Source organism: Perca flavescens, chromosome 4 (assembly GCF_004354835.1).
Source record: "Perca flavescens isolate YP-PL-M2 chromosome 4, PFLA_1.0, whole genome shotgun sequence".
NCBI classification, from domain to species: Eukaryota; Metazoa; Chordata; class Actinopteri; order Perciformes; family Percidae; genus Perca; species Perca flavescens.
The window spans coordinates 39215535-39241965 of record NC_041334.1 but is presented as its reverse complement, the minus strand read 5'-3'; the positions used below and the strand labels follow the sequence as shown (position 1 = coordinate 39241965).

The 26431-nt window shown below is 41.5% G+C and overlaps 1 protein-coding gene across 2 annotated transcripts in view; it reads left to right on the top strand.

The window, feature by feature from the left end:
* Positions 1–21494, top strand: part of flnba (filamin B a) — a 139426-nt gene extending 117932 nt beyond the window's left edge. For both annotated transcript variants that reach the window (XM_028576718.1, XM_028576717.1), the window contains 12 exons: positions 4–162; positions 1483–1686; positions 3243–3395; positions 3932–4054; positions 7726–7992; positions 9117–9254; positions 10238–10353; positions 14212–14344; positions 14817–14993; positions 15931–16149; positions 17922–18131; positions 19775–21494. In XM_028576718.1, the coding sequence (XP_028432519.1) occupies positions 4–162; positions 1483–1686; positions 3243–3395; positions 3932–4054; positions 7726–7992; positions 9117–9254; positions 10238–10353; positions 14212–14344; positions 14817–14993; positions 15931–16149; positions 17922–18131; positions 19775–19962 (2087 nt within the window). In that variant the 3' untranslated portion in view covers positions 19963–21494. The remainder of the gene's footprint in view (positions 1–3; positions 163–1482; positions 1687–3242; positions 3396–3931; positions 4055–7725; positions 7993–9116; positions 9255–10237; positions 10354–14211; positions 14345–14816; positions 14994–15930; positions 16150–17921; positions 18132–19774) is intronic.
* The last annotated feature ends 4937 nt before the right edge of the window (positions 21495–26431 follow it).

Genomic DNA, 26431 nt, shown 5'->3' with positions numbered 1-26431 from the left:
CAGAGGACAACCAGCGGCGCTCTCAGGTCAAACTGGGCTCTGCGGCAGACTTCTCTCTGGACATCAATGAGACGGACCTGAGCCTGCTGACCGCCAGCATCATGGCGCCCTCCGGCCGGGACGAGCCCTGCCTGCTGAAGAGGATGGCCAACAACCACATCGGTAACACACACACACACACACACGTTGTAACAGTATGTGTTAATTTCAGTCTTTTTTCTTCGTCTCCGTACGCACAACCTGCGCAACATCATAGAAAGTCTCTGAACAGATCCACGCCCACTTTTAGGGGAAAACAATCCCGCGTTCTCCATCGACGACAACAGCGTAACGACAGAGGAAATGTTAATCGTTTCAAACTTTTACTTTTAAACAAACCGTTTTGAATTAATAGACATTTTTCACAGCAGACATGTTGACATGTCATAGTAGGAAAAGCACAGGTGTATTAAACCATTAATAATGGCTGCATTCCACTTAGGAGAGGTCCTGGTATTAAACCATTAACGTTGGCTGCATTCCACTTAGGAGAGGTCCTGGTTTTGTTCATGCTGACTCACTGAAATATCTTACTGGGACACTTGATGGAACTGAGCCATCGTTAAGGTTATCAATCTCAGCTGTGCTTTTCCTACTATGACAAGTCAACATGTCTGCTGTGAAAAAGGTCTTTTACTATGCAGAAAGGTTGCTGAGTAGTTTGTTGCATCCAAAACCCCTGGTCTTCCCTTTGTCCTCTTGCCATGTCCTTAAAATAAATCCTGATAGATGGGCTTTGGTTCCAGGCTATAGACCGGACCGGCTCCAGGCTATAGACCAGACCAGCGGAGATCAACCTTAGTTTATTAAGGTATCGTGAATGCTCAAGTTCAGGCAAGGTTATATAATAACAATAAAAAATAAAAGTGTGTGTATAAAACAAATCTATTTAACAAGAAACAAATCCACACACATTTGTCAAAATGATGATCCAAACACACGCCAAATTGCATTGACCTCTATGGGATGGTCGGTTTTCTAACCCCCCAAAAGGTATGTACCTGTATGTGCCAGTTGTGCGTATATTTGTCACTTGCTGCTCCTTCTTCATTCCTACTCCTCATACTCTTGTTCCATCTTCTTCCCCTCCTGTTTCCTCCTCATCCCCCTCTCCTGTCTTCCTCAGGACAGGAGAGGGGGATGGGTACAGTGCCTTGCTTAAGAGCACCTGGCAGTGCCCAGGAGGTGAACTGGCATCTCTCCAGCTACAAATCCGCACTCTGTACTTTGGTTGGTACTGGGACTTGAACCAGCGACCTTTCAGTTCCCAACCCAATTCATTTCCCTACGGACTGAGCTACTGCCACCCCTGTTTCTCTCTTCTCTCCCCATCTCTACCTCTTTCACCTTTCATTCCCTCCAAATTGACCCTTGCATTCCCTCTCTCCTCCTCCTCCTCCTCCTCCTCCTCCTCCTCCTCCTCCTCCTCCTCCTCCTCCCCAGGTATCTCCTTCATTCCCCGGGAGGTGGGTGAACACCGGGTCAGCATCCTGAAGAACGGGCGCCACGTTGCCAACAGTCCCGTCACCATCATGGTGGTCCAGTCTGAGATCGGAGACGCCAGCCAGGTCAAAGCTCACGGGGACGGCCTCGTCCAGGGAACCACCTTCAACAACGCCAGCTTTGTGGTCGACACGCGGGAAGCCGGTCAGTATGACTCTATCTAGGGTACACACAACAGAAGATCGTAAAAAATGTCACGGCAATCCAGCAATATTATGATCCAAACGCACGTCAACGTGGCAATGACATCTGTACAGTGCATTCATTTATGTTCCTCAAAGGATGAATGCCTCAGACGTTTGTGGTTAAGACTGAAATGTCTCGACAACTATTGGAGGGGTTGTCACGAAATCAGCATTGAGGTCCCATTAATTGTAATAACTTTGATGATCCATGAGCAATATTTGACAACCCGTCAGCCTCAGCTGTACTTTGTGTTCAGTGTTAGTTACCAAATGTTATCCTGCTAACACAACTGATGACATGTTGAACATGGTAAAGATTATAATAGCTAAACATGTTAGCATCTAGTTCAAAGCACTGCTGTGCCTATGTACAACCTCACAGAGCTGCTAGCATGGCCTTAGACTTGTGTTTGATATAAACTTAAACCTACATTATTATTAATTTTTAGAGATGATTCTTAGCAAAAAAAAACTTTGTTCGTAGAATCTGACATTCAGAATACATGAATGACGTGTCATGTAGCGCCTCCATCTTTATAATACATTAACCAAAGAGAGACATACCTCCATCTTTATAATACATTAACCAAAGAGAGACATACCTCCATCTTTATAATACATTAACCAAAGAGGGACATACCTCCATCTTTATAAAACATTAGCCAAAGAGGGACATACCTCCATCTTTATAATACATTAACCAAAGAGGGACATACCTCCATCTTTATAATACATTAGTCAAAGAGGGACATACCTCCATCTTTATAATACATTAACCAAAGAGAGACATACCTCCATCTTTATAATACATTAACCAAAGAGGGACATACCTCCATCTTTATAATACATTAACCAAAGAGACATACCTCCATCTTTATAATACATTAACCAAAGAGGGACATACCTCCATCTTTATAATACATTAACCAAAGAGGGACATACCTCCATCTTTATAATACATTAGTCAAAGAGGGACATACCTCCATCTTTATAATACATTAACCAAAGAGAGACATACCTCCATCTTTATAATACATTAACCAAAGAGGGACATACCTCCACATTTCGCCCTCTTACACTCAGTGGCAGCATGATGAATGCCAGGAGATCACTCACCAGGGAAGCGAAAAAGAGAATTAAAACGACAACACGACAGGCAAAGCGACAAGACCAAAGTTGATATTGGAGTGGCTACAACAGCTGCGTGGAAACGATGGAGATACTAAGAGATCATTTTGGGTTCAGCCACCGTAGGAGGAGGGGCTAGAAAGTAATATTCAGTTGGTTGTCATATACAATTTCACCACTAGATGGGAGAAATTCTTACACAATGTAGCTTTAAGGAAAGGTTATTGTCTTTCATTAGTTATTATTATATTATTGGATTCATCACACTATTGTATTACCATTGTACTAAGTTAATTGCTAAGATTAGGAAACACACAGACAGCCTGTTTCTGCCTTTATTCTTATATCTGTGTTTGTGTGTGTGTATGTGTGTGCTCTTGTGTCCAGGTTATGGCGGCCTTGCTCTGTCCATCGAAGGTCCCAGTAAGGTGGACATCCAGACCGAGGACTTGGAGGACGGGACGTGTGCCGTTACCTACTGTCCCACTGAACCAGGAAACTACATCGTCTCAATCCGCTTCGCAGAACAACACGTACCAGGTAAAGACAGATGATATTTCCATGAAGTAGGAGACATATTGTATCCAGCAGTTAGTTTTTTGTAATTAAAATTTTTATTTCCAAATATGACAAATGGCAGCTCATAGGGTACAGTTCACAGAGGACTAATAAGATGAAGAGGTCAGATAGTGAAATAACTTTTCAGCCAAAGCATAAGATATCCTGGTCACATGGAGTGTAAAAGATGAAAAAAGCACAAGCTAAGCAGACAGAAAATACAGTGGAATCAGTTACATAAAACAATCAAACAAAAGTTAAACAGAGATGGCATAAAGTCCCATAATCAGGCTACTAGTTAGTAGTCAGGTGCACCATAAAGTAATCCCAAATCCCTAGAGCCTCAGGCTCTTTGGCTTTATCCTAATCTCATATGATGCTGTCTCACTCATGAGAAGTTTCCCAGCAGTTTAACATGTAACTAAAAATAAAACTAAACCAATACATGTCTAATTAAACGTAATGGGATATGTCTTTTCTGATGAATAATTTAAGTGTGTGTGTGTATTTATCAACAGGAAGTCCGTTCACAGTGCGGGTGACAGGGGAGGGTCGTATCAGGGAGAGCATCACCCGACGACAGAAGGCAGCGTCAGTCTCCAGCGTGGGCAGTGTGTGTGACCTCAGTCTGAAGATACCAGGTACAGTACACACACACACACACACACACACACACACACACACACACACACACACACACACACACACACACACACACACACACACACACACCACGCCACACGATGACTCTAGTATGTGCCCTTATCAGTCCCTCCAGAAAAACGCAATTATGCGATCGCATAATTTAATTAATTCAAGAGCGCATTTATTTTAAATACGGCGCACTTTCGCCACATAAATTGTCAATTTCTGCGCAAAATATGCAGGGCTTGCATGATTTCATAATCCCCGCATTTTCGTTGCAAAAAAGTCCCATAATATATCTTGTGTTGCCATGGTGTGGTGGAAGATTTCTGTCAACCAATAAAGACGATTCAAACAAGAGACAAGTTGTTCCGTGATAGTTTGTTCAAATTTATTATTTGCTTGCAAGCAAGCAGATCGAGTTACACAGCACACGTATCAGAGTACAGTGGAAGAGCTCTCAAAATAGCACAAAAAGACAAGAGTATATATATTTTTGCAGAGGAAAAGCATCCTGTTTGCTAAGGATGAAACCAGGAAATATCTTGCTATAGCAGGATAACAAAACAATAAGAAATGAGGACACATCTGGGTGCAATTTTTCATAGATGTCTGCGACATAACCTTTTCTGTCTAGACTTAAAAATCCCCTTATAGTCAACTCAACATGACCTTTCTGACTGAACTAAAACATCCCATTACAATGGGAGCGTTATGAAGTGACGTAATTACGCCATGTGAACATCATCAAAAAAATATTTTTCATCAAACAGCAGTTTTTGCAAGTTCCCGCAATTTCATGGCATAAAATTGCATAAATATCCCGAATATTCCATCGCATTTTTTAAGAAAACATGCCGCATAATCAAGGATTTTTGCCCGCAACAATCACAAAAACACTGCCTTAAGGACTGCCTTTATAAAACGAGATTGTGGCTGCAGCAGCTCATGTAGTTACTGTCACTACCTTTAAAGTTAGCCGCCGCTGCCACAAATTTAGCTCACCTGCTGGCTGTTTTCATCCTGGAGGAGACTCGTAGGCTACTATAACAAACCAGTAGCCTCGATCACTTCAAAAGTCCACTTACCGGCACTTCAACTTCCAACTTTCTCTCGCTCTCGCTGGCCGCCGCCGGACTCGCTTGTGTCCGAGTGGCGCGCCTGGCAGGAAGCGGACATGCGTCAGGCGATGACCCTGGTCATCATGTGATATGAAGGTTTAGGTCGTTTTTTATCTAGCTAATTATTATGGTTCAATATTCTTTTTAAACGGACCACTTGTGGGCCATCGTCAAAGAAAAAAAAAGAAAAGAAATATGGACAAATCGTAAAACCAAGTCTTAACCCTCAAACAGCCCTTTAAACTTGGGGGGCTCCAGCATTTTAGCCCCACAAAGCTGTCGGGACCCCACAAGTATACTGGTTTTTGGACCCCACGAATATAGTTAAACAAGCACACACACACACACACACACACACACACACCTCGCTAATCTGAAGGGGCTCATGGTGATTGGATGACAGGTGAAGTGGCTAAATCAGTAATTTCATTAGCCGATATTCTCTGAGCTAGCTACTGAACAACGTCGTCAGCTAACGTTTTTAACTCAACCTGACACTTTATAAGTCCCAGTAATAACGACCAGTTTGACACAATGTTCTAACTATCGGCAAATTTAGTTGTTTACGTTTCAATTTGGGTTCTAATCTGCACCATGAAATGACCAAATTCTTCTTCTCTGGGGACTACCAACGTTAAACTTTACAACCGTTTCCTGCCCCCCGACAGATCAGATAGAGACTCAGCCAAAGGCGGGAGTCTGGCACCATACCCTCCTCTGATTGGCTGACACTTTCTGTTAACCCTTTCCCTGACGGGGTTCCAGCAGACAGACACGCAGGATATCCAACCTGTTTCAAGCCCTTTGAACCTGTAACTGTTGGTCCTCTGTCACTAACAGACAAGTTCACAAACTCTCGCTTGAAATACCAAAAAAGCTGAGGTGAGATGAGGCTTGAGCCCCCTTAAAAAGGGTCTAAAATCGCCCATGGTTGTTACCCTATAGAGCAATGTTTTTCAAATGGGGGTCTGTGTACCCCTAGGAGTACTGTAGGGGGTACGTGAGATTCCTTTTTGAAATGTTAATCAAAATACTACTACTCAAATATATCAGTCATGCATAATTCATAAAATGTATCTAGTTATGGATTCTTAACCTCTGAAGTAACATTTAAGTGCGTTTCAGTTACAAGCTTGTTAAGTAAATCAGACACTAATGATGCACAGCTGTAACGTACCTCTTTATAGAGGCTCTTTTTCTACCAAAAATGCTTTGCACTCGTCAGGGGGTACTTGGCTAACTTTCAAAGGGGGGTACGTTATTGAAAAAAGTTTGCGAGCCACTGTTATAGAGGAAATTCAGACTGAAAAGGTCCTGCGTCATCAGAGCTGCTCCTCCTTTTCTGAAACTGTTTCCTGTCTGAAGATCTGACCTTTCTCTGGTTCCTGTCTCATTTCTTACTGCTGTACTGGCTGTAGTCTGTGTCAGCTTTGTCCTTTTGTCCTATCTTAATCTCCTTTTCCTGTCTTTCTTTCTTTCCCTATTCTTCCATCCTTCCCTTTGTCTCACCCTGCATCCTTCTCCTTCCTTAATCTTTATTTTTGCCTTTTTTTGTGTCTCTTTTCTTGTTTCTTTCCTTTCTTTTTTCCTAATCCACTTTCTCTTCTCCATCATGTCTCGCCCCTTTCCCTCCTCAGCTTCTCCTTATTTTCTCCTTGTCTGCCTTCTGTCCCTTTCTCCAATCTTTTCTCTCTTCTTCCTCCTCCTCTCCTGTTATCCTCCTCCCCTTGCCATCCTCTTCTTCCTGCTCTCTTCCCCCCTTTCCATCGTCTTCTTTCCTCCAGTGAGCTGGTTCCTCCTGGCCTTGTCTCGACAGCTCCTCCCTCACACTTCCCGCTCCTACTGCTCCCTCCGCTGGTCTGGAAGATCCAGCGGTTGCAGGACTCATTCCTCTGCCGTTGCCCAGGATCAGAGCCTCTCCCCTGGGCACGTGCGCCTCATCTCCGGCCTCTCCGGTCTGGTTCTGGCGGGGAGGAAAAGGGCAGCGAGGGGTGTTTGGGTTGTTGATGCCCACTGCTCAGTGGGTAGTGCCCAGGTGGAGGGTGCGTTATAGCCCTAGGCAAAAAAAAAGAATTGCTGGGCTGGCAGCACAAGGTTTGCAACACAACATGCTTCATTAAAGGTCCCATGGCATGAAAATGTCACTTTATGAGTTTTTTTTAACATTAATATGAGTTACATATGAGTACAATATTAGAGGACCACTAAGGTCTATATAAAAGAGACTTCAGATACAGTATTAGGGGACCACTAAGGTCTATATAAAAGAGACTTCAGATACAGTATTAGGGGACCACTAAGGTCTATATAAAAGAGACTTCAGATACAGTATTAGGGGACCACTAAGGTCTATATAAAAGAGACTTCAGATACAGTATTAGGGGACCACTAAGGTCTATATAAAAGCATCCAAAGAGCACCATGTCATGGGACCTTTAAGTTGCAGCTGCTTCTTATTTTCCTCGTCATCTCCTTTTCTCTCTTCACTATCTCCCTGAGAGTATTTTAGCTTAAAAAAAACCAATAATCAAACTCTCTCTTTGCAGCGATCGACATGCACGACGTCACCGCTGAGGTCACTTCCCCCTCTGGAGCCCGTCAGCCTGCCGAGCTGGTCGCCGCAGGTAACGACACCTACTGTGTGCGCTTCGTGCCCACAGAGATGGGCGTGCACAGCGTGAGCGTGAGGTACAGGGGCGTGCACGTGCCGGGCAGCCCCTTCCAGTTCACTGTGGGCCCGCTCGGAGAGGGAGGGGCCGCCAAGGTGAGAGCAGGAGGTCCCGGACTGGAGGGAGCACTGGCAGGAGAGCCAGGTACACACACACACACACACACACACACACACACACACACACACACACACACACACACACACACACACACACCCCCACACACAGACAGAGACACACAGAGACTCACACACACAGACATAGACACACACACAGAGAGACACACACAGATGCAGACAGAGACACACACAGACACACACACACACAGAGACACACACACACACACACACACAGACACAGAGACACACACACAGACACAGAGACACACACACAGACACAGAGACACACACACAGACACAGAGACACACAGACAGAGACACACACACAGACAGACAGACACACACACAGACACACACACACACACACACAAACAAACAAACAGACAGACAGACAGACAGACAGACACACACACACAGACCACAGAGACACACACAGAGACACACACACACACACACAGAGACACAGAGACACACAGAGACACACACACACACAGAGACACACAGAGACACAGAGACACACACACACACACACACAGACACACACACACACACAGAGACACACAGAGACACACACACACACACACAGAGACACAGAGACACACAGAGACACAGAGACACACACACACACAGAGACACACAGAGACACAGAGACACACACACACACACACACAGAGACACAGAGACACACAGAGACACACACACACACACAGAGACACACAGAGACACAGACACACACACACACACACACAGAGACACACACACACACACAGAGACACACAGACAGACGGAAAAACATATATTTCATTATCACTTAATGTAGGATCACAACCAAATATAGTGATATTGGCCTGGACTAATCTGTAAGAAAGGTCTTTGTATTGTTGATTTTCAGTTTTTCTTATTCTCTCTTCTCTCTCTCTCTCTCTCTCTCTCTCTCTCTCTCTCTCTCTCTCTCTCTCTCTCTCTCTCTCTCTTTTAACTTAAAGAGCTTTACTGGCATGACAAGACATTGCTAATATTGCCAAAGCAACCTATACATAAAAGGAAATGACAATAACTGGCACTACATTTGTCTCTCTCCCTCCCTTCCTCCCTCCCTCTCTCTCTCTCTCTCTCTCTCTCTCTCTCTCTCTCTCTCTCACCCACCAGCTGAGTTCAGTATCTGGACGAGGGAGGCTGGGGCAGGTGGTCTGTCCATCGCCGTGGAGGGACCCAGCCGGGCGGAGATCTCATTCGACGACCGCAAAGACGGATCCTGTGGCGTCTCTTACATCGCTCAGGACCCCGGTACAGAAAACACACTCTTTAGTTTAGTTTACCATTTCATATCCTGACAACCGTTCACTGAAAGTGTTGGTACACGATGCGTTCTGCGCATGCGCAAGACGTTAAGCACATGCGCAGATGAACATCCTGTTGTACCAGGATTTACGACATTATACATTAGCTGTTGGCTATATAAACTAACGTTAGCTTTCCAATGGAGGCTAACGACTTGCCGCTACAACTACGTCCGGAAGCGTGGAACAAATCGTGCAGTGTCCAGTATCCTCTTGAGTATCCTCGGTAAAACAGGATTACACTGCACGATCTGTTCCATGCTAGCCTCCACCGGGAAGCTAAACGTTCGTTTAACTAAACTAACTGCTAATTTGGCTAACTGCTAGCTAGCTGACAGCTTGATTCAGTCTAAAATAAAGTTAACTCAAGCTAAACACTGGGAAAAGCAGGCAACAGCTACATTAATACTTTACAGTAATAACAATAAAGACAAGTATTGATTTGATTGTATTTTAAATGAATGAGCACAAGTAAAGTAGAACTGACGTTAGAGTGGTTATATATTTTAACTGTTATTTTCAGGTTTTATTTTGAGGGTCTTTTAAAAGTATTACATGCTGTCTCAGCTAGCGATTAGCTGAATTAGCTGTTAGCTAGCTAGCTAAACTAACGTTTAAACCAACGATCGGAAGCGTGGAACAGATCGTGCAGTGTAATCCTGTTGTACACATGGTTTTACCGAGGATAGTGGACACTGCACGATTTGTTCCACGCTTCTGGTGATAGTTGTAGCGGTCTGCCGCTAGCCTCCACTGGGAAGCTAACGTTAGTTTATATAGCTAACAGCTAATTCGGCTAACCGCTAGTGCAGTGTCGTAAAACAGGATTTTCATCTGCGCGTGCGCTTAACGTCTTGCACATGCGCAGAACGGATCGTGTACCAACAGGTGCATCTCTTTGACCCTCTGAGTTCACATTCTCCTCTCCAGGTGATTATGAGATTTCGGTGAAGTTCAACGACCAGCACATACCTGACAGCCCCTACCTTGTTCCTGTTGTCGCTCCAGCGAACGACGCTCGGCGCCTCACTGTTGCCGGCCTTCAGGTGAGGCATGAGGAGACACCTCCACACCCAGCCTGCCTTGCCTTGTTCAAGGGCTCCGGGGTGGGGCACAGTTGCATGAAAATGTGATGAGCAAAAGACAGATTTTACTCCCACACAGAGAAGATGAACCGGGTGTGATGGTTCGACTGGTTTGGGTTATCGCTTATTAACGTTGGGATCAAATTTATGGCGAGTTATCCCTGAAGCAGCAACAAGCTAACAGCAACATACTGTACTGAAATTCCCTTTAAAGACCAAAACTCGCTGCTTTTAGCCCCCAAATCCTACTAGTGATGTTTTAAAACTCAACACAGTTTGTAGCGGAGTTTGAAGCCATCTGTGAGCTGGCAGGAAGTGTATTTTAGGAGTTGTAATGTGAATGAATGATAGTCTAAACATGTTTTCAGAGCTTTTTCCACTACAACAAAAAGAACTATTAGTACTATTAGTACTATTGGAGTCAACACTTTTTAGTTTCTCATTTAAAGGTCCTATGATATGCTGCTTTTTGGATGCTTTTATATAGACCTTAGTGGTCCCCTAATACTGTATCTGAAGTCTCTTTTATGTAGACCTTAGTGGTCCCCTAATACTGTATCTGAAGTCTCTTTTATATAGACCTTAGTGGTCCCCTAATACTGTATCTGAAGTCTCTTTTATGTAGACCTTAGTGGTCCCCTAATACTGTATCTGAAGTCTCTTTTATGTAGACCTTAGTGGTCCCCTAATACTGTATCTGAAGTCTCTTTTATATAGACCTTAGTGGTCCCCTAATACTGTATCTGAAATCTCTTTTATATATACCTTAGTGGTCCCCTAATACTGTATCTGAAGTCTCTTTTATGTAGACCTTAGTGGTCCCCTAATACTGTATCTGAAGTCTCTTTTATATAGACCTTAGTGGTCCCCTAATACTGTATCTGAAGTCTCTTTTATGTAGACCTTAGTGGTCCCCTAATACTGTATCTGAAGTCTCTTTTATGTAGACCTTAGTGGTCCCCTAATACTGTATCTGAAGTCTCTTTTATATAGACCTTAGTGGTCCCCTAATACTGTATCTGAAATCTCTTTTATATATACCTTAGTGGTCCCCTAATACTGTATCTGAAGTCTCTTTTATATAGACCTTAGTGGTCCCCTAATACTGTATCTGAAGTCCCTTTCCTGAAATTCAGTCTTGGTGCAGAATTACATTCCCATCTGAGCTTTCATTTTCTCAAAGGCAGAGCAGGATACCCAGGGCTCGGTTTATACCTATCGCCATTTCTAGCCACTGGGGGACCATAGGCAGGCTACGGGAACTCATATTAATGTTAAAAAACCTCATAAAGTGACATTTTTATGCCGTGGGATCTTTTAAACACTTTACACCAGCCTTAAATAGCCCATATCAGTCGAAACCTTGCATTTGTGCAGATAGTCAGGTTGAAGTATTTTAATTTCTTTATGCAACTGGCCTCATGGATGTGACCACAGCCAGGCAAATACACGGTTTGAAAATTATATATTTAAAAAAAGCTATCTTCCCTCTCTGGACCGTTTTGCCTGGCTCTGGTCATCCCTCTTTTGTCTGGTGTGGAACTGCTGGTGTTTCACTTGTGTTTCATTTAAAGGCTTTTAACAGCAGCATCAGCATCGTCAGCTCCCTGGTTGCCTAGCTACAGCAGATGGAGGTGGGCCACAGCAGACCTCGTGCTGTTCCTGTAGAGTTCCTTTAGTGTTTTGTTTCTTGTCCGTAGCCGAACACAAACCCCTTTTTTGTACAGTCTGCAGCGCTCTCATGTGTTAGCTAAATCTGGGTCTTATAGTACAGTCAACAGAGTGAGTACTGCTGTCTTGGTGCTTTATGAGAATAGTGCACCAGTGTTGGAAGATATGATTGGGATTTTCAAACTGCCTATCCCATTATCCCTTTACCCCAGTGTCAGAATTTCCCCAGTGTTGGATTAATAAGTCTATCTTATCTTAAAGCTACATTGTATAAGAATTTCTCCCATCTAGTGGTGAAATTGTATATGACAACCAACTGAATATTACTTTCTAGCCCCTCCTCCTACGGTGGCTGAACCCAAAATGATCTCTTAGTATCTCCATCGTTTCCACGCAGCTGTTGTAGCCACTCCAATATTAACTTTGGTCTTGTCGCTTTGCCTGTCGCGTTGTCGTTTTAATTCTCTTTTTCGCTTCCCTGGTGAGTAATCTCCTGGCATTCATCATGCTGCCACTGAGTGTAAGAGGGCGAAATGTGGAGATATGTCCCTCTTTGGCTAATGTATTATAAAGATGGAGGTATGTCTCTGTTTGGTTAATGTATTATAAAGATGGAGGTATGTCCCTCTTTGGCTAATGTATTATAAAGATGGAGGTATGTCTCTCTTAGGTATGTCTCTGTTTGGTTAATGTATTATAAAGATGGAGGTATGTCTCTCTTTGGTTAATGTATTATAAAGATGGAGGTATGTCCCTCTTTGGCTAATGTATTATAAAGATGGAGGTATGTCTCTCTTTGGTTAATGTATTATAAAGATGGAAGTATGTCTCTCTTTGGTTAATGTATTTTAAAGATAGAGGTATGTCTAGAGCTGGGCAATATATCGATATTATATCGATATCGTGATGGAGGACTAGATATAGTCTTAGATTTTGGATATCCTAATATGGAATAAGTGTTTCCTTGTGTTAAAGGCTGCATTACAGTAAAGCTATGTCATTTTCTGAACTTGTTGTAACTGACTAGTCATTATATCCACATTACTGATGATTATTTATCAAAAATCTCAATGTGTAACTATTTTGTGAAAGCACCAATAGTCAACACTACAATATCGTTGCGGTATCGATATTGAGGTATTTGGTCAAAAATATTGTGATATTCGATTTTCTCCATATCGCCCAGCCCAAGGTATGTCGCTCTTTCTACGCTAGATTCTACGCTTACGAGAATACTTTGATTAGTTGGTGGAAGTAATTAAATGAATGAGCACATAATTGTTAAAGAACAAAGTTTTTTTTCTAAGAATCAACTCTAAAAATTACACAATGTAGGTTTAATAATTTGGCCATTGTGGGTGAAATTTGTTCAGATTGTTTTTTTCATTTAATGTAGCGCCTACATTTAGAACGGTAAACAATCCTAGATCACGTTTTAATAAACACCCTGCAGCCAATCAGAATTGAGTATACACCCAGACCACGATTTACAACATTTTAAAGACTGTACTATAACACTGTAAGACGGTAGTGCATTGTCATAGTGTTTTAACTCTGCTTATTAACACTGTGGCCGTCTGCCTCTGTCTGCTGGAGCTGCACCAACAGGAGCTCAGGTAAAATACATGGAGAAACTTCTAGAAAAAGAGAAATTAGTTTGTTTGTAGCCCTTCACTCTCTGTGCATTTGTATAGTTAGTTAGTCAGTTAGTTAGTTCTGTTTTATTTCTGTGTCATGCCAAACATTTTGGCCCATCCCACATGGGATTACAAGACACCACAAATGTACTTTAACAAACCTTTATTTTACAAACCTCTTCCTGTCGCATATATAAATGCATGAATACAAATATACACACATACACATGTGTATATACACTTATACACATACCACACACAAACAACAGATTCTCATCTACAATTCATCTCGATAAAGAACTTTATTTCCTCTTCTCCCAAGCTTTATCTTAATAATTGGCTAATTTATATGTTTCATATGTGAACTGCCATCTCAGTCTTTGAGCATCATCCATATTATAAGTATAATAATAACTTATATGTATAAGTGTGTGTTTTGAAGTGTTAACTTATTGTCTTTCCTGTTGTTAAAATGTCCATCCCCATTCCCTGATGTGTCTGACCTCGGTAGGAGTCTGGTCTAAAGGTGAATCACCCAGCATCCTTTGCGGTCCGTCTGAACGGAGCAAAGGGCAAGATGGAGGCCAAAGTCCACAGCCCCTCTGGAGCTCTGGAGGAGTGTGTCGTCACAGAGCTGGAAAAAGGTCTGTTAGCTAGTTACCACTACACTCGACAGCAGGTAACGTTAGCCTGTTAGCTAGTTAACACTACACTCGACAGCAGGTAATGTTAGCCTACCGTTAGCTAGTTAACGCTGCACTTGGCAGCAGGTAACGTTAGCCTACCGTTAGCTAGCAGCTGGAGTAAACACGGTTAAAATGCTGACAGCTAAACGGTGTAAAAGTGTGTCTGTATTTCACTGGAGAATACTCCAACAACAATCTATAGCTGCCGTTGTATGAAAAACAACACAGATGTTGCGTTGACTTGAAATTTGCCTCGCCAGCCTTGTGCTGCATTGGAAGTTGTTGTAAAATACCCTTTTCCCATCCAGTGGTTGTTTTTGTGATGTGTCACCTTTTTCAGCCCTTCTGAGTTTGCAGGTATGCTTAAAGAGGTCTAAAGAAGCCAAATGTTGGGACTTCTGGTAACCAAATCCTCTGTCCTGTCCTCCAGACAAGTACGCTATCCGGTTCATCCCCAGGGAGAATGGTGTCCACACCATCGACGTCAAGTTCAACGGCTCCCACATCCCTGGAAGTCCTTTCCAGGTCCGAGTCGGTGAACCAGGACAGACCGGAGAGCCTGGTCTGGTCTCAGCATATGGAGCTGGACTGGAGAGAGGCACGACAGGTGGGTTACCTGTCTGTCTGTAATAATAAACACTGAAAGGACTGAAAAGTAAAGCAATGTGGAAGGGCCTCAAAGCTGCATTCTATCTAATGTCCAGCAGGGGGCGACTCCACTGGTTGCAAAAAGAAGTCAGTTTCTATAGAAGTCTATGAGAAAATGACCTTATTTTTCACTTGATTTATTACCTCAGTTAAAATTTTTCCTAATGAGTTTATGGTCTCAATCGCTAGTTTCAAGTCTTCTTTAATACAGCATGATGTTCATTTAGTAAATGATGGTCCCATTTATTTTAAAATAGACGATAAAGCAGGGGATGCTTTAGGGCTGTGGCTACAATTCGACCTGTCCATAAGGACAGAGGTTTAGTGATACTAACCATGGCACTGTGTACATTAAAATAGACCTTAACTTATTTATGGGTGTATGTGTTTTCATCTTAAACTTTGACCCTTTTTAATTGGAATATTTTGGTCGCCTAAAAATATCTTGTTCTGCCAACCAAGCTAGCTAGCACTAGCATTAGATGATAACTTAATTTAGCAGATTTTCTGCACTGCCGTACAAACAGATGAATGGCAAATCTTCACCAGATGACTCGCTTCAGCCAGAAAATCTGCAACTTTTCCTCTTTAGCCTCTAGCGCGGCGCCATTGCAACCATAAACAACACCGGCTTGGCCCTGTCATCCTCCTGAGCTCAAAAGTCCAAAATCGTCACGTCCGGTTTAAAAAAAAAAAACGAAACAAGATAGTGATGGCTAAATTTACAAACTCAAGGCTTTCAAAAGGCAGTCCACATCTACGTCCACTATTTTTACCATCTATGATAATACATAACAAAAAAATTTTTAGTGAAACTTTTGTACGTTTAACACACACTATTTTGACAACCACGGCTATCTGTAAAACAGGGTTGTTGTTTTTATTACATCTTGCAGGTAGCCAGTCAGAGTTTGTCATTAACAACACTAAGGCGGGCCCCGGGGCCTTGTCCGTGACCATCGAGGGTCCATCCAAGGTCAAGATGGACTGCAAGGAGGTTCCAGAGGGCTACAAGGTGCAGTACACCCCAATGGCGCCTGGAAACTACCTGATCAGCATCAAATACGGAGGACCGAACCACATCAGTGGCAGTCCCTTCAAGGCCAAAGTCACAGGTAAAGTGGTGAACGTCACTCTGCTGAACTATTGTGCCACTTTACCCTACAAACCTAGCCTGACAAGCCAGTCCCACATCCAGATGTTGGGTCTGGGATCCATTGGCAGGGCTCAATCCGAGGGGCGGGATAAACAGTTGTCTTTCAAATTTCCTCTGCACGCAATAGGATAGCACTCCAACCAATCAGAGCAACGCTAGCTGATAGATTAAACTTTAAACTCCGAACACATCTTCCTTTTTTTTAAGAATGACTTCAGTGTTCAGCTTTTCTCAAAGAAAAGCTGAACTCCAAGTCTTCCAGAAGACCTCTGTTCCCAGCAGCAGCAGCCATAAGCCCCGCCCACAGACTCTATACACGATGTGATTGGCCTGACCACAATTTGGTTTTTCCAGCTTGCAGGCCAACGAAGAGTTGCTAGACTAACCCTGGCAACAAATTACATTTGCTGCCGCTATGGTGGTCTAGATTTCTAGGCTGTTAGAGGGGTTTGTAAAATGAATGTTCTGTTCTAGTCATTATTCTTTCTGTGGATAACTGCTTTATAATTCAGTAGAAGATATGTTTCTACTAGCGCCTCCAATGCACTTTTACAGGAGAAAATATCTAAATCTGTCTAAAACTAGGGATGCACCAATCCGACTTTTTCAGTCCCAATACCTGAGCTTTGTGTATCGGCCAATACCGAGTACCGATCCAATAACTGTGTTTTAATTAATACGGTTAATTAATAATTAATATGCCTCACTGTGTGGAAGTGACTGTGATCATTCTTTTCTGTGACTTAAACATTGCTTTCCTAACTTTATGAAACAATATGTAACAAATAAATATATAGATACAAATTTACGGAAGTGTTATTTGGTTATATGTGATCCCATTGTCACTGATACCCAGCTGTTTGAGCCAGTATCAGCCCAATATCAGTATCTGCATCCCTATCTAAAACATCAACCGTAAATTAATGTGTGCCTTTTACTTTTTCTCAAATATAAAAAATGTATGTATTGCTATTTAGTATAATACCAAACAAGTGTCAACATAATGTAAACTCAAAGATTAACTTGATTGATTTGTTTTTATCTTTCTAAAGCTAGTTATTTTGTGACCCATTCATTGTCCTTGTTTTTCCTCCACCTACATAAAAAAAAATCACCAAACAAAGGGCTAGATGCAATAAATCCTGGTAGGTTCTTGCGGCTTGTCAAATGGCATTCTGGGAAATGTAGGAGAGCAGTACGATTAGATGGGGCAGACTTAAATTTTTTAGAAAGTCCTGTTCCTGCATTGCAACTTCTTACTATTGTTTGCTGTCCTGCTCTTCAAACTATTTCTGAAAAGTTTTTCAAGCTACCACAATAAAGTTTAAAAGTTTATAACAAACTAGAAAATTCCGCACGAAATTTTGACAGTGTGCCTACTACTTGGTGCACATCCGAATAACACTAGCTAACAGTAAATCTGCTGTTTTGAGCTATGTTAAGCGATTTCCCAAAGATGTCCCAATAAAGGCAATGTGAAATTTTGCGGCATTCTTTTGCCGATTTCGGGAAAACCGCGCGGCACATCTCTTTGATAACACATAGCACACCATTCCCGACAATTACACACGTTTTGATGTATTTTGTGTGCATGTGTTGGCAACACTCCGTGACTAGTAGCGGGACAAAAATGTGTGGAATAAGTATGGGGGATAATAGTCAGTGTGCCAATTGCTGCTATTGCAGCACATCGGCACACTGAATAATCATGCCTGGTATATATTTTTTTAGGTTCTCGGCTGGTGAATGTCACCAACGCCAGCGAGACTTCGACCCTGACGGTGGATCCAGTAGTACGGGCGTCCAGCAGCAGCTTCACCCAGAGTGCCATGCCCAGGCTGGGCGACTCTGACGCCAGCAAGGTGTTGAGCAGAGGTACCGGTCTTAGCAAGGCCTTCGTGGGCCAGAGAAGCAACTTCTCCGTAGACTGCAGCAAGGCTGGTAAGTGAGACTCCAACCCACAACACGATGTCACTGTTAACCTGTGATGATGTAGTGTAGGTGTATGAACAACACATAATGCGTGTCACATTGCCAGACCTATTTCCACAGCGCTGTGGAGTGTGGTCTGGCTACACCACAGATTCATTCTGGGATAAGCAAAAAAAACAACAACACTGGGTTGTTTCAATTTCTTTAAACCGATCACAATCGTCACTAAGCTCCAGACGCAGCGCAGACGGTGGCTTTGCAAAAACAGTCCCGGGAAGGAACTTGTTTTTGTTGAATATTTTCATCCCGCAAAAGAAAACAACGCTGGATGCATGGTTAAAGGTCCCACGGCATGAAAATGTCACTTTGAGGTTTTTTAACATTAATGAGTTCCCCCCCCCAGCCTGCCTATGGTCCCCCAGTGGCTAGAAATGGTGATATGTGTAAACCGAGCCCTGGGTATCCTGCTCTCCCTTTGAGAAAATGAAAGCTCAGATGGACCAATCAGGAATCTTCTCCTTATGAGGTCATAAGGGGAAAGGTTACCTCCCCTTTCTCTGCTTTGCCCGCCCAGAGAATTTGGCCCGCCCACGAGAAAGATTGAGACATCATGGCTTTCAAACAAGCAAAGTGTCAAGGCCACACCTCCACCTTGCCCCCCCTCTCTCCTCCTCAATAGCATTTACAGCTACAGACACAGAAATGGCACATCCTAAGGAAAGCTCATTGTGTGGCTGTAATTGTGCACCAAGGCTGAATACCTGGAAAGAGACTTCAGATACAGTATTAGGGGACCACTAAGGCCTATATAAAAGAGACTTCAGATACAGTATTAGGGGACCACTAAGGTCTATATAAAAGAGACTTCAGATACAGTATTAGGGGACCACTAAGGTCTATATAAAAGAGACTTCAGATACAGTATTAGGGGACCACTAAGGTCTATATAAAAGAGACTTCAGATACAGTATTAGAGGACCACTAAGGTCTATATAAAAGAGACTTCAGATACAGTATTAGGGGACCACTAAGGTCTATATAAAAGAGACTTCAGATACAGTATTAGAGGACCACTAAGGTCTATATAAAAGACTTCAGATACAGTATTAGAGGACCACTAAGGTCTATATAAAAGAGACTTCAGATACAGTATTAGGGGACCACTAAGGTCTATATAAAAGAGACTTCAGATACAGTATTAGAGGACCACTAAGGTCTATATAAAAGAGACTTCAGATACAGTATTAGAGGACCACTAAGGTCTATATAAAAGAGACTTCAGATACAGTATTAGGGGACCACTAAGGTCTATATAAAAGAGACTTCAGATACAGTATTAGAGGACCACTAAGGTCTATATAAAAGAGACTTCAGATACAGTATTAGTGGACAACTAAGGCGTATATAAAAGCATCCAAAAAGCAGCACGTCATAGGACCTTTAAACACTCTTTGCTCTTACCAGTGTATTGTAGATCGAAAGCGGAGGGGCAAAGAATGACTATATCCTGGAAATATACTTGTTGATCCAGACTATTAGGGCAGCAACAGGATTGGTCAGGTGATCACCCAGGATGTAAATGTAGATGCATGCACAAGCAATGCTACACTAAACTTTTAACTACATTGATATTTGGATACTTTACTTCCCAGGTAAGAACATGCTGCTGGTGGGTGTGCACGGTCCTCAGGTCCCCTGTGAGGAGGTCCTGGTCAAACACTTGGGCAGCCTGCAGTACAACGTCAGCTACATGCTAAAAGAGCGGGGCAACTACATCCTGGTTGTCAAGTGGGGCGACGACCACATCCCAGGCTCCCCGTTCAACGTCACCGTCCCATGAGGCTCCGAGAAACCCACTGTCACTCGTCGTGCACCATTTAGCATCTGTTGTCTGAGTGGACACATTAGTTGCACTGCAAATAACTGTCCAATCAACAAGTTGCTTAACAAAATTCTGACAATTGATTTACTTGTTTTTCAATATGCCAAACTACCCTCAGAAATTCTTAAAAAGAGTCTAAAGTTTTAAGGGAAGACAAAATCCATGAGTGGAGACTGTTCTCTGTTAGTTGGACACTGTATTGTGCAGTGAATCAGGGAGACAAAATGGTAAAACATACTATAATCTGGCCTAAAACTGGAGCTGTAAAGAAAATAGAGGGAGAAATATGATTCAGAAAGAGAGATCTCATCTCTTTTTGCTGTCCTGAAATGATCAGTTGACAAACTTTGCACTTGACGGTAGTTTTTCTACTTGATTGGTAAATTAAAGATAGCTTGACGTTCGTGAAAATGTCCCGATACGATAGCTTGGTGTCCATGCCTTTTGAAAATGTTAAAACTAGATTTGTAAAAGGATGGGACAGAACCAAGTAGAGCCACATTTTGAAAAATTTCTAAGTACAGAGCACTTTGCTTCAGGTTACACAGTGCCAGGAACGAAATGAAAATGAGACCCATTTGACCTTTTTAGTGGTTTTGATTGTGTACCAGGGAGCTAAACGACCAACTTCTGAATCATTTTGAATCCTAAAATTTTCTCTCTGACAGTTTACACAAATGATTAAACATCTCAATTAAAAGAAGAAGAACTGGAATACTTAATTGTCAGTATGATGTTTATTTTAAAGTGTGGACAGACTACACTTGCTCTGCCAGCAAGCGTCTAAACTGTATGCGACTACTGATGTTTATTGTTGATTTCTAAGCTCCCAGATTCCCATGAGTACATATTAAAGAGTACATATTGTTGCCATAACGAATCACTGACTGTTAAAGCTGCCTTCACACTGCTGTTTCCCGCGGTGTACAACAGACTACTTAATGTTGTGCTAGAGTTTTTAGTTTTTTTGCTGTTTTCTGTTGTTCTTTCAGCTGTATTTTTCACACGAACAGATCTTCTTGAACAAAGTCAGACTTTGTGCCTCAGTTCTGACTTTGGAAGTTAATAAGCAAGATTCAGATTTGTTATTGATGTTAATCTAAGTCTATTTATCAATCAATCAATCAATCAATCAATCAATCAGTCAATCAGTATTTCTCCAGTGCACGTGTTTGATTGTACTTTCACTGTAAAGTCAATTACTGCTTAAAATGCTAAAATATTACATCAAAATTCCGATTAGCTGAAAGATTAGAGGTCAGATTTTTGGTTTGTATGTCCATCCTGTAGAAGTCAGGATGAATCTGTCTTGATGTCTTACCTGGGTGGTGTTGCCTACTCATTGCTACTTTTGATACTTACTGTAATGGATGAGAGGACTTTTGTATGGGGATAGAGAACTCCTTTTGTATTAGGGAATGGGTGTTATGTGAAACTTAACCCTAAGATGATGTACATTTGATCATTAAAATCAACTGGAATTAATAAGATTGAGTTCAGTGTTTATTTCTTGGATCTCATTTCTTTCAGTTACTGGGCTGAAATCCTGCTTGATAGATAGATAGATAGATAGATAGAGTTGCACTCGTAAGTTTATGAACCCATGCTTAAGTTGACTAAAAAGAGGAATAAAAAAAGTCATCTTTTGGAAATGCCTTAAATAAAAAAAAAAAAGACACCAATTTTCTTTGAATGAATAATGTATCGTGAAAAAATAAATTTTCTTTAAAATAGTGTTTTCTGTTGGAGATGGTAAGTCCCTTTGGGGTTGACTTTGGGCTTTTTCACTTTGTAAACCTATAACATGCACAAAAAAGATATATAACACAATAAAGGAAAGGGGAAAAGCCATAAAGCAGTATATGAGCACTTTAATTAGCTTCGTAGCAACTCATTTGGCAATGGCTTAAATGCAACGGATGTTCATTAATATCAAAAAGTTACACACTAAATCTTTAAGCTATAAAATGAGTAAGTTTGCTCCGACTGGTTGGTTTTGGCTGGACTTGGTCACAAACTTTATTCACTCATTCAATCTGTTTTTAAAAGATCTTTATTCAAAGTTTTACAAATTATAGGTTACATTTAAACATACAGTGGGCAACGTTAAAACAACAATCAATATAAACAATTACAAAAAATGTAACTAATAAAACAAAATGTGCAAATTGAGCTTGAGGTGTGTCCACAGAGCATGGAGAGTCTCATAAAGTGCATATAGTCTTATATACTTAGGTAAGGGTTAGTGTGTGTGTGTGTGTCTCATGTTTCCCTGTGCTACAGAGTGTTATCTGAGCCACATTTCATTTCCACCACGAGAAGCTGATCCTGCACAGCATCAACATCAGGCACAACAAAGGTAAATGAAGATATTTAACAGTTATATAAACGTATAATTCTATAATGGGATTTCAGCATTCCTACCATATTTAACAATGGCATACAGGTCGTTGCTAGGTCAAGTTTTTTTGGTCCTTTGGTCATGAAAGACAGTAGTTTGTATTAGTTGTGGTGTTCCAGCATATACTTTCAACCCTCAAGGACAACTTTCTTTTGTTATTAAAACTTTATTTACAATTAAAGCTGACATTTTATTACTGAAACCCATTTGCCAGGTCAGTCCAAACTGAAGACTCACACACATTCTTCTGAGTTCTTTTGAGATGTTTGAAACCAGAGACAAAATGATTAAATGCGATAAAGATGGAAACCCATCCAGCATATGACAGGAATCTTTTAACTCTTGTGTTGTCCTTGGTTGAAATTTACCTGTTTTCAACGTTTTTTATATCAGAAATATGGTTTTGTTTTTCAACAACATTGCCCAAAAAAGAAATAAACATTGACGCATGGAGAGCAAGTGAAATATATGATTACTTTAAATTAATTTTGGGTGTTTTATTCAATTCAAGCATTTGAAAACCTTTTTTAAATGGTTTTCACAACAGTATATCCTGACTAAACTTTGACATAAAGCAGTCTGTGATATCCACTCAACATTCTCTGATCTAAATTTAACTAACAAATAGGTATAATGTCATAAAAATTAGGTTTATTGACCATAAATCAAAAAAAGCTTTGAAAAAAGTGACAAGAACATTGTGAAAAAGAGCCCAAAAAAAGTTAATTTACAATTTTGATGCAAGTTAATGGTCGACAGGAAGACAACACAAGGGTTAATGAATATTTGAATGTTTTATCTGACAAAAATGTCAATATTATTCGTGAAAGCACCAAGTCATCCCACTTAAACAACAACACAAATGACCCACATGTCTTTTTTCTGACCTGCTTCCCATATGATTAAACATTTGGTTACGTTTCTATATCAGAACATTTGGGTTTCTTTCAAGCTAATTGCCCAAAAGTAACACAGAAGGCTCTTCACAAGTCAAATTTAGGGATCAGTTCACTACTTTTATTGAATTTTTGGTGTTTAATTTAATTTGATAGCATTAATCTGACTTAACTTTGACAGTCTGTGATTATCCATTAACATCCTCTGATCTTAAATATTAGTCAAAATAATTTGTACTTTCTGCTTTTTTAACTCAAATGTTAAATATAGTTTCATACAGGCTACAAGAGGTTTATTGACCATAATTTCCAAAAATGAAAATAGTGGTAATAAATTGTTGTTGGTGTATACTGGTGGTAGTGGGGAGAAAAAAAGCGCAGAAAGTGTTGAAAAATGCTACAAAAATGTTCTTGCAAAGACAAGAACGTTTAAAAAAGTGGCAAAATAAGCGACAAAAAAGTGTTAATTTTCAATTTTGAGGTTAGGTTAGGGAAAGATTGTTGTAATTGTTTAAAGGTACGAGATGGCAGGATTAACGGTACGTGTCCACAGGGTAATTATTGACATTAGGCATCGCTCCGCTTCCCAGCATTGAACGCTCGATGGGCATGTCACCATGACAACTGACCAACAAAGCCACCATACGATACAGGTCAGGTCACACCCTGGTTGGAGCTGTCCAGGGATGTCTGCTCCGGGATTTTGGACCAACACGGTAGCTCATTTGGAAACTTTCTCTTATATTATGAAAGTAGATCACCGAAATGTGTTTCTGAAAACATCAGATGTGAGAAATTCATTTTAGATTCACAATGGTTTGATTATCGCTAGTTGCAAGATGCGGCGAGTCACCCTGGACCAGAATGTATTATCCTAAAAAAGATATTCTCTTTGTTTGTGTTATAGCTGGCAGTTTTAATCATTTAAACTCTGAGAAATAAAAGTTTTTTCCACCACTTTGGCATAAAAGATGGCTCCAAATACTACAATACCCATAAGCCTCAGTTGCCGTTGCTATGTACTGTAGCAGAAGCAGAAAGGTGCACATCAGAGCTGAAGCAAATTTACAGTTTTACCTTTGCAGTTGGGAACAAAACATGGCCGCCGTTGTTGCAGGAAGCATCCAGAATAGACCCAGAATGTAAAATGCAGATTTTGACATCATCAAATGAGTCATCTTTAGCTTTTGCCCAGCGTTAGTGGTGCACATAATGAAACTTTGTGAGCCATTGTCTTTATTTTCTGAGCCCACTAGATGGCGCTCTCTCTTCAACAAAGGGTCGAACATTTTGGGGCGTCTCGTCTAGTGTGGTGACATGTACATTTGTACATTTTATTTGCTTTTTGCTGCGTGGGGGCTGGCTGCATAGATATAGAACAATATTAACGACGTGTTTAAAAAATTTTTTTAGCAATCACCACTAACTGATCTGATCTGAACTGATCTCAGCTGGTCCGTTAACAGTTACTAGGTAACATAACTAGCTAGTTCACCAACTTTTCTGTATTTATTGTTAAAAAAAGAAGAGAAAAAGTACTCTATCTACTCCTACTGACGTGTGGAAAGTGATGGCAGCCTCCTGGGTCTCGTCGGTCCTTCTGGTAAAGCAGTTAGGTGCTGCACAGCTGGCAACCATACTTGCTGCCTATAGGTGACAATTGTAAACAGTACCGTAGTAAGATGGCAGACGGTTATCCCATTAGTTATGATGTCATGTCATATCTATTGTTCTATATCTATGGCTGGCTGGCTGTTTTTTTTGTGTCATATGTATGTGCTTGTTTTTGTATTGTTGTGTTAAAAGTTTGCATAAATAAAATCTACAAAAACAAATGGTACTGTGAGTTGCTAAATGAAGCTTTCTGGCAGGAGATGCGTTGCCTGCTGACCACCCAGAGCCAGAACGGCTACCGAGAGCAGATCCAGAAGGAGATGTTGACTCGTTTGGCCTGGAAAAGCCGCTACGCCAACCTCTACTCGTGTTACAATCCCCAAAACAACAGCACGGAGTCAACACAGCTGCCCCGTCTGCCCGCTGACCCCCGGTGAGCTGCTTCATGCACATTAAAGGAACACGCCGACTTATTGGGAATTTAGCTTATTCACCGTAACCCCCAGAGTTAGAAAAGTCCATACATACCCTTCTCATCTCAGTGCGTGCTTTAAGGCTGTCTGACAGCTCCAGCCCATCATAGATCCTGCAGGTGAATGGTTCCAACTAGCCTACTGCTCCGAATAAGTGAAAAAATAACACCAACATGTTCCTATTTACATGTTGTGATTTATAGAGTCAGCGTGTACAAAAAACAACGTAACATGAGACACAGCCGTCTTCTAACTGTAAACAAACCAGGAACTATATTCTCAGGTGGAAGAATATAGTACTTGGGTGGAATGATTTGCTTTGCAGCAAGCCTGTCTGAGAATATAGTTCCCGGTTTGTTTACGGATTTTCTGTGCTGTCCTGCTGCTGCTGGAGCCGTCAGACGCACTGAGATGAAAAAGGGTATGTATGGACTAGTCTAACTCTGGGGGTTACAGTGAATAAGATAAAGTCCCAATAAGAGATGAGAAGGGTATGTATGGATTAGTCTAACTCTGGGGGTTACAGTGAATAAGATAAAGTCCCAATAAGAGATGAGAAGGGTATGTATGGATTAGTCTAACTCTGGGGGTTACAGTGAATAAGATAAAGTCCCAATAAGAGATGAGAAGGGTATGTATGGACTAGTCTAACTCTGGGGGTTACAGTGAATAAGATAAAGTCCCAATAAGAGATGAGAAGGGTATGTATGGACTAGTCTAACTCTGGGGGTTACGGTGAATAAGATAAAGTCCCAATAAGAGATGAGAAGGGTATGTATGGACTAGTCTAACTCTGGGGGTTACAGTGAATAAGATAAAGTCCCAATAAGAGATGAGAAGGGTATGTATGGACTAGTCTAACTCTGGGGGTTACGGTGAATAAGATAAAGTCCCAATAAGAGATGAGAAGGGTATGTATGGACTAGTCAAGAGTCCAACCCTGAGGACAAATAAAGGCCGATATTTACTTAAAGTCATAGCGCCCCCTAGTGGCAACAGGAAGTAGGCCTAAAAGTCAAGGTGCTATATTTTAACAAACTCCT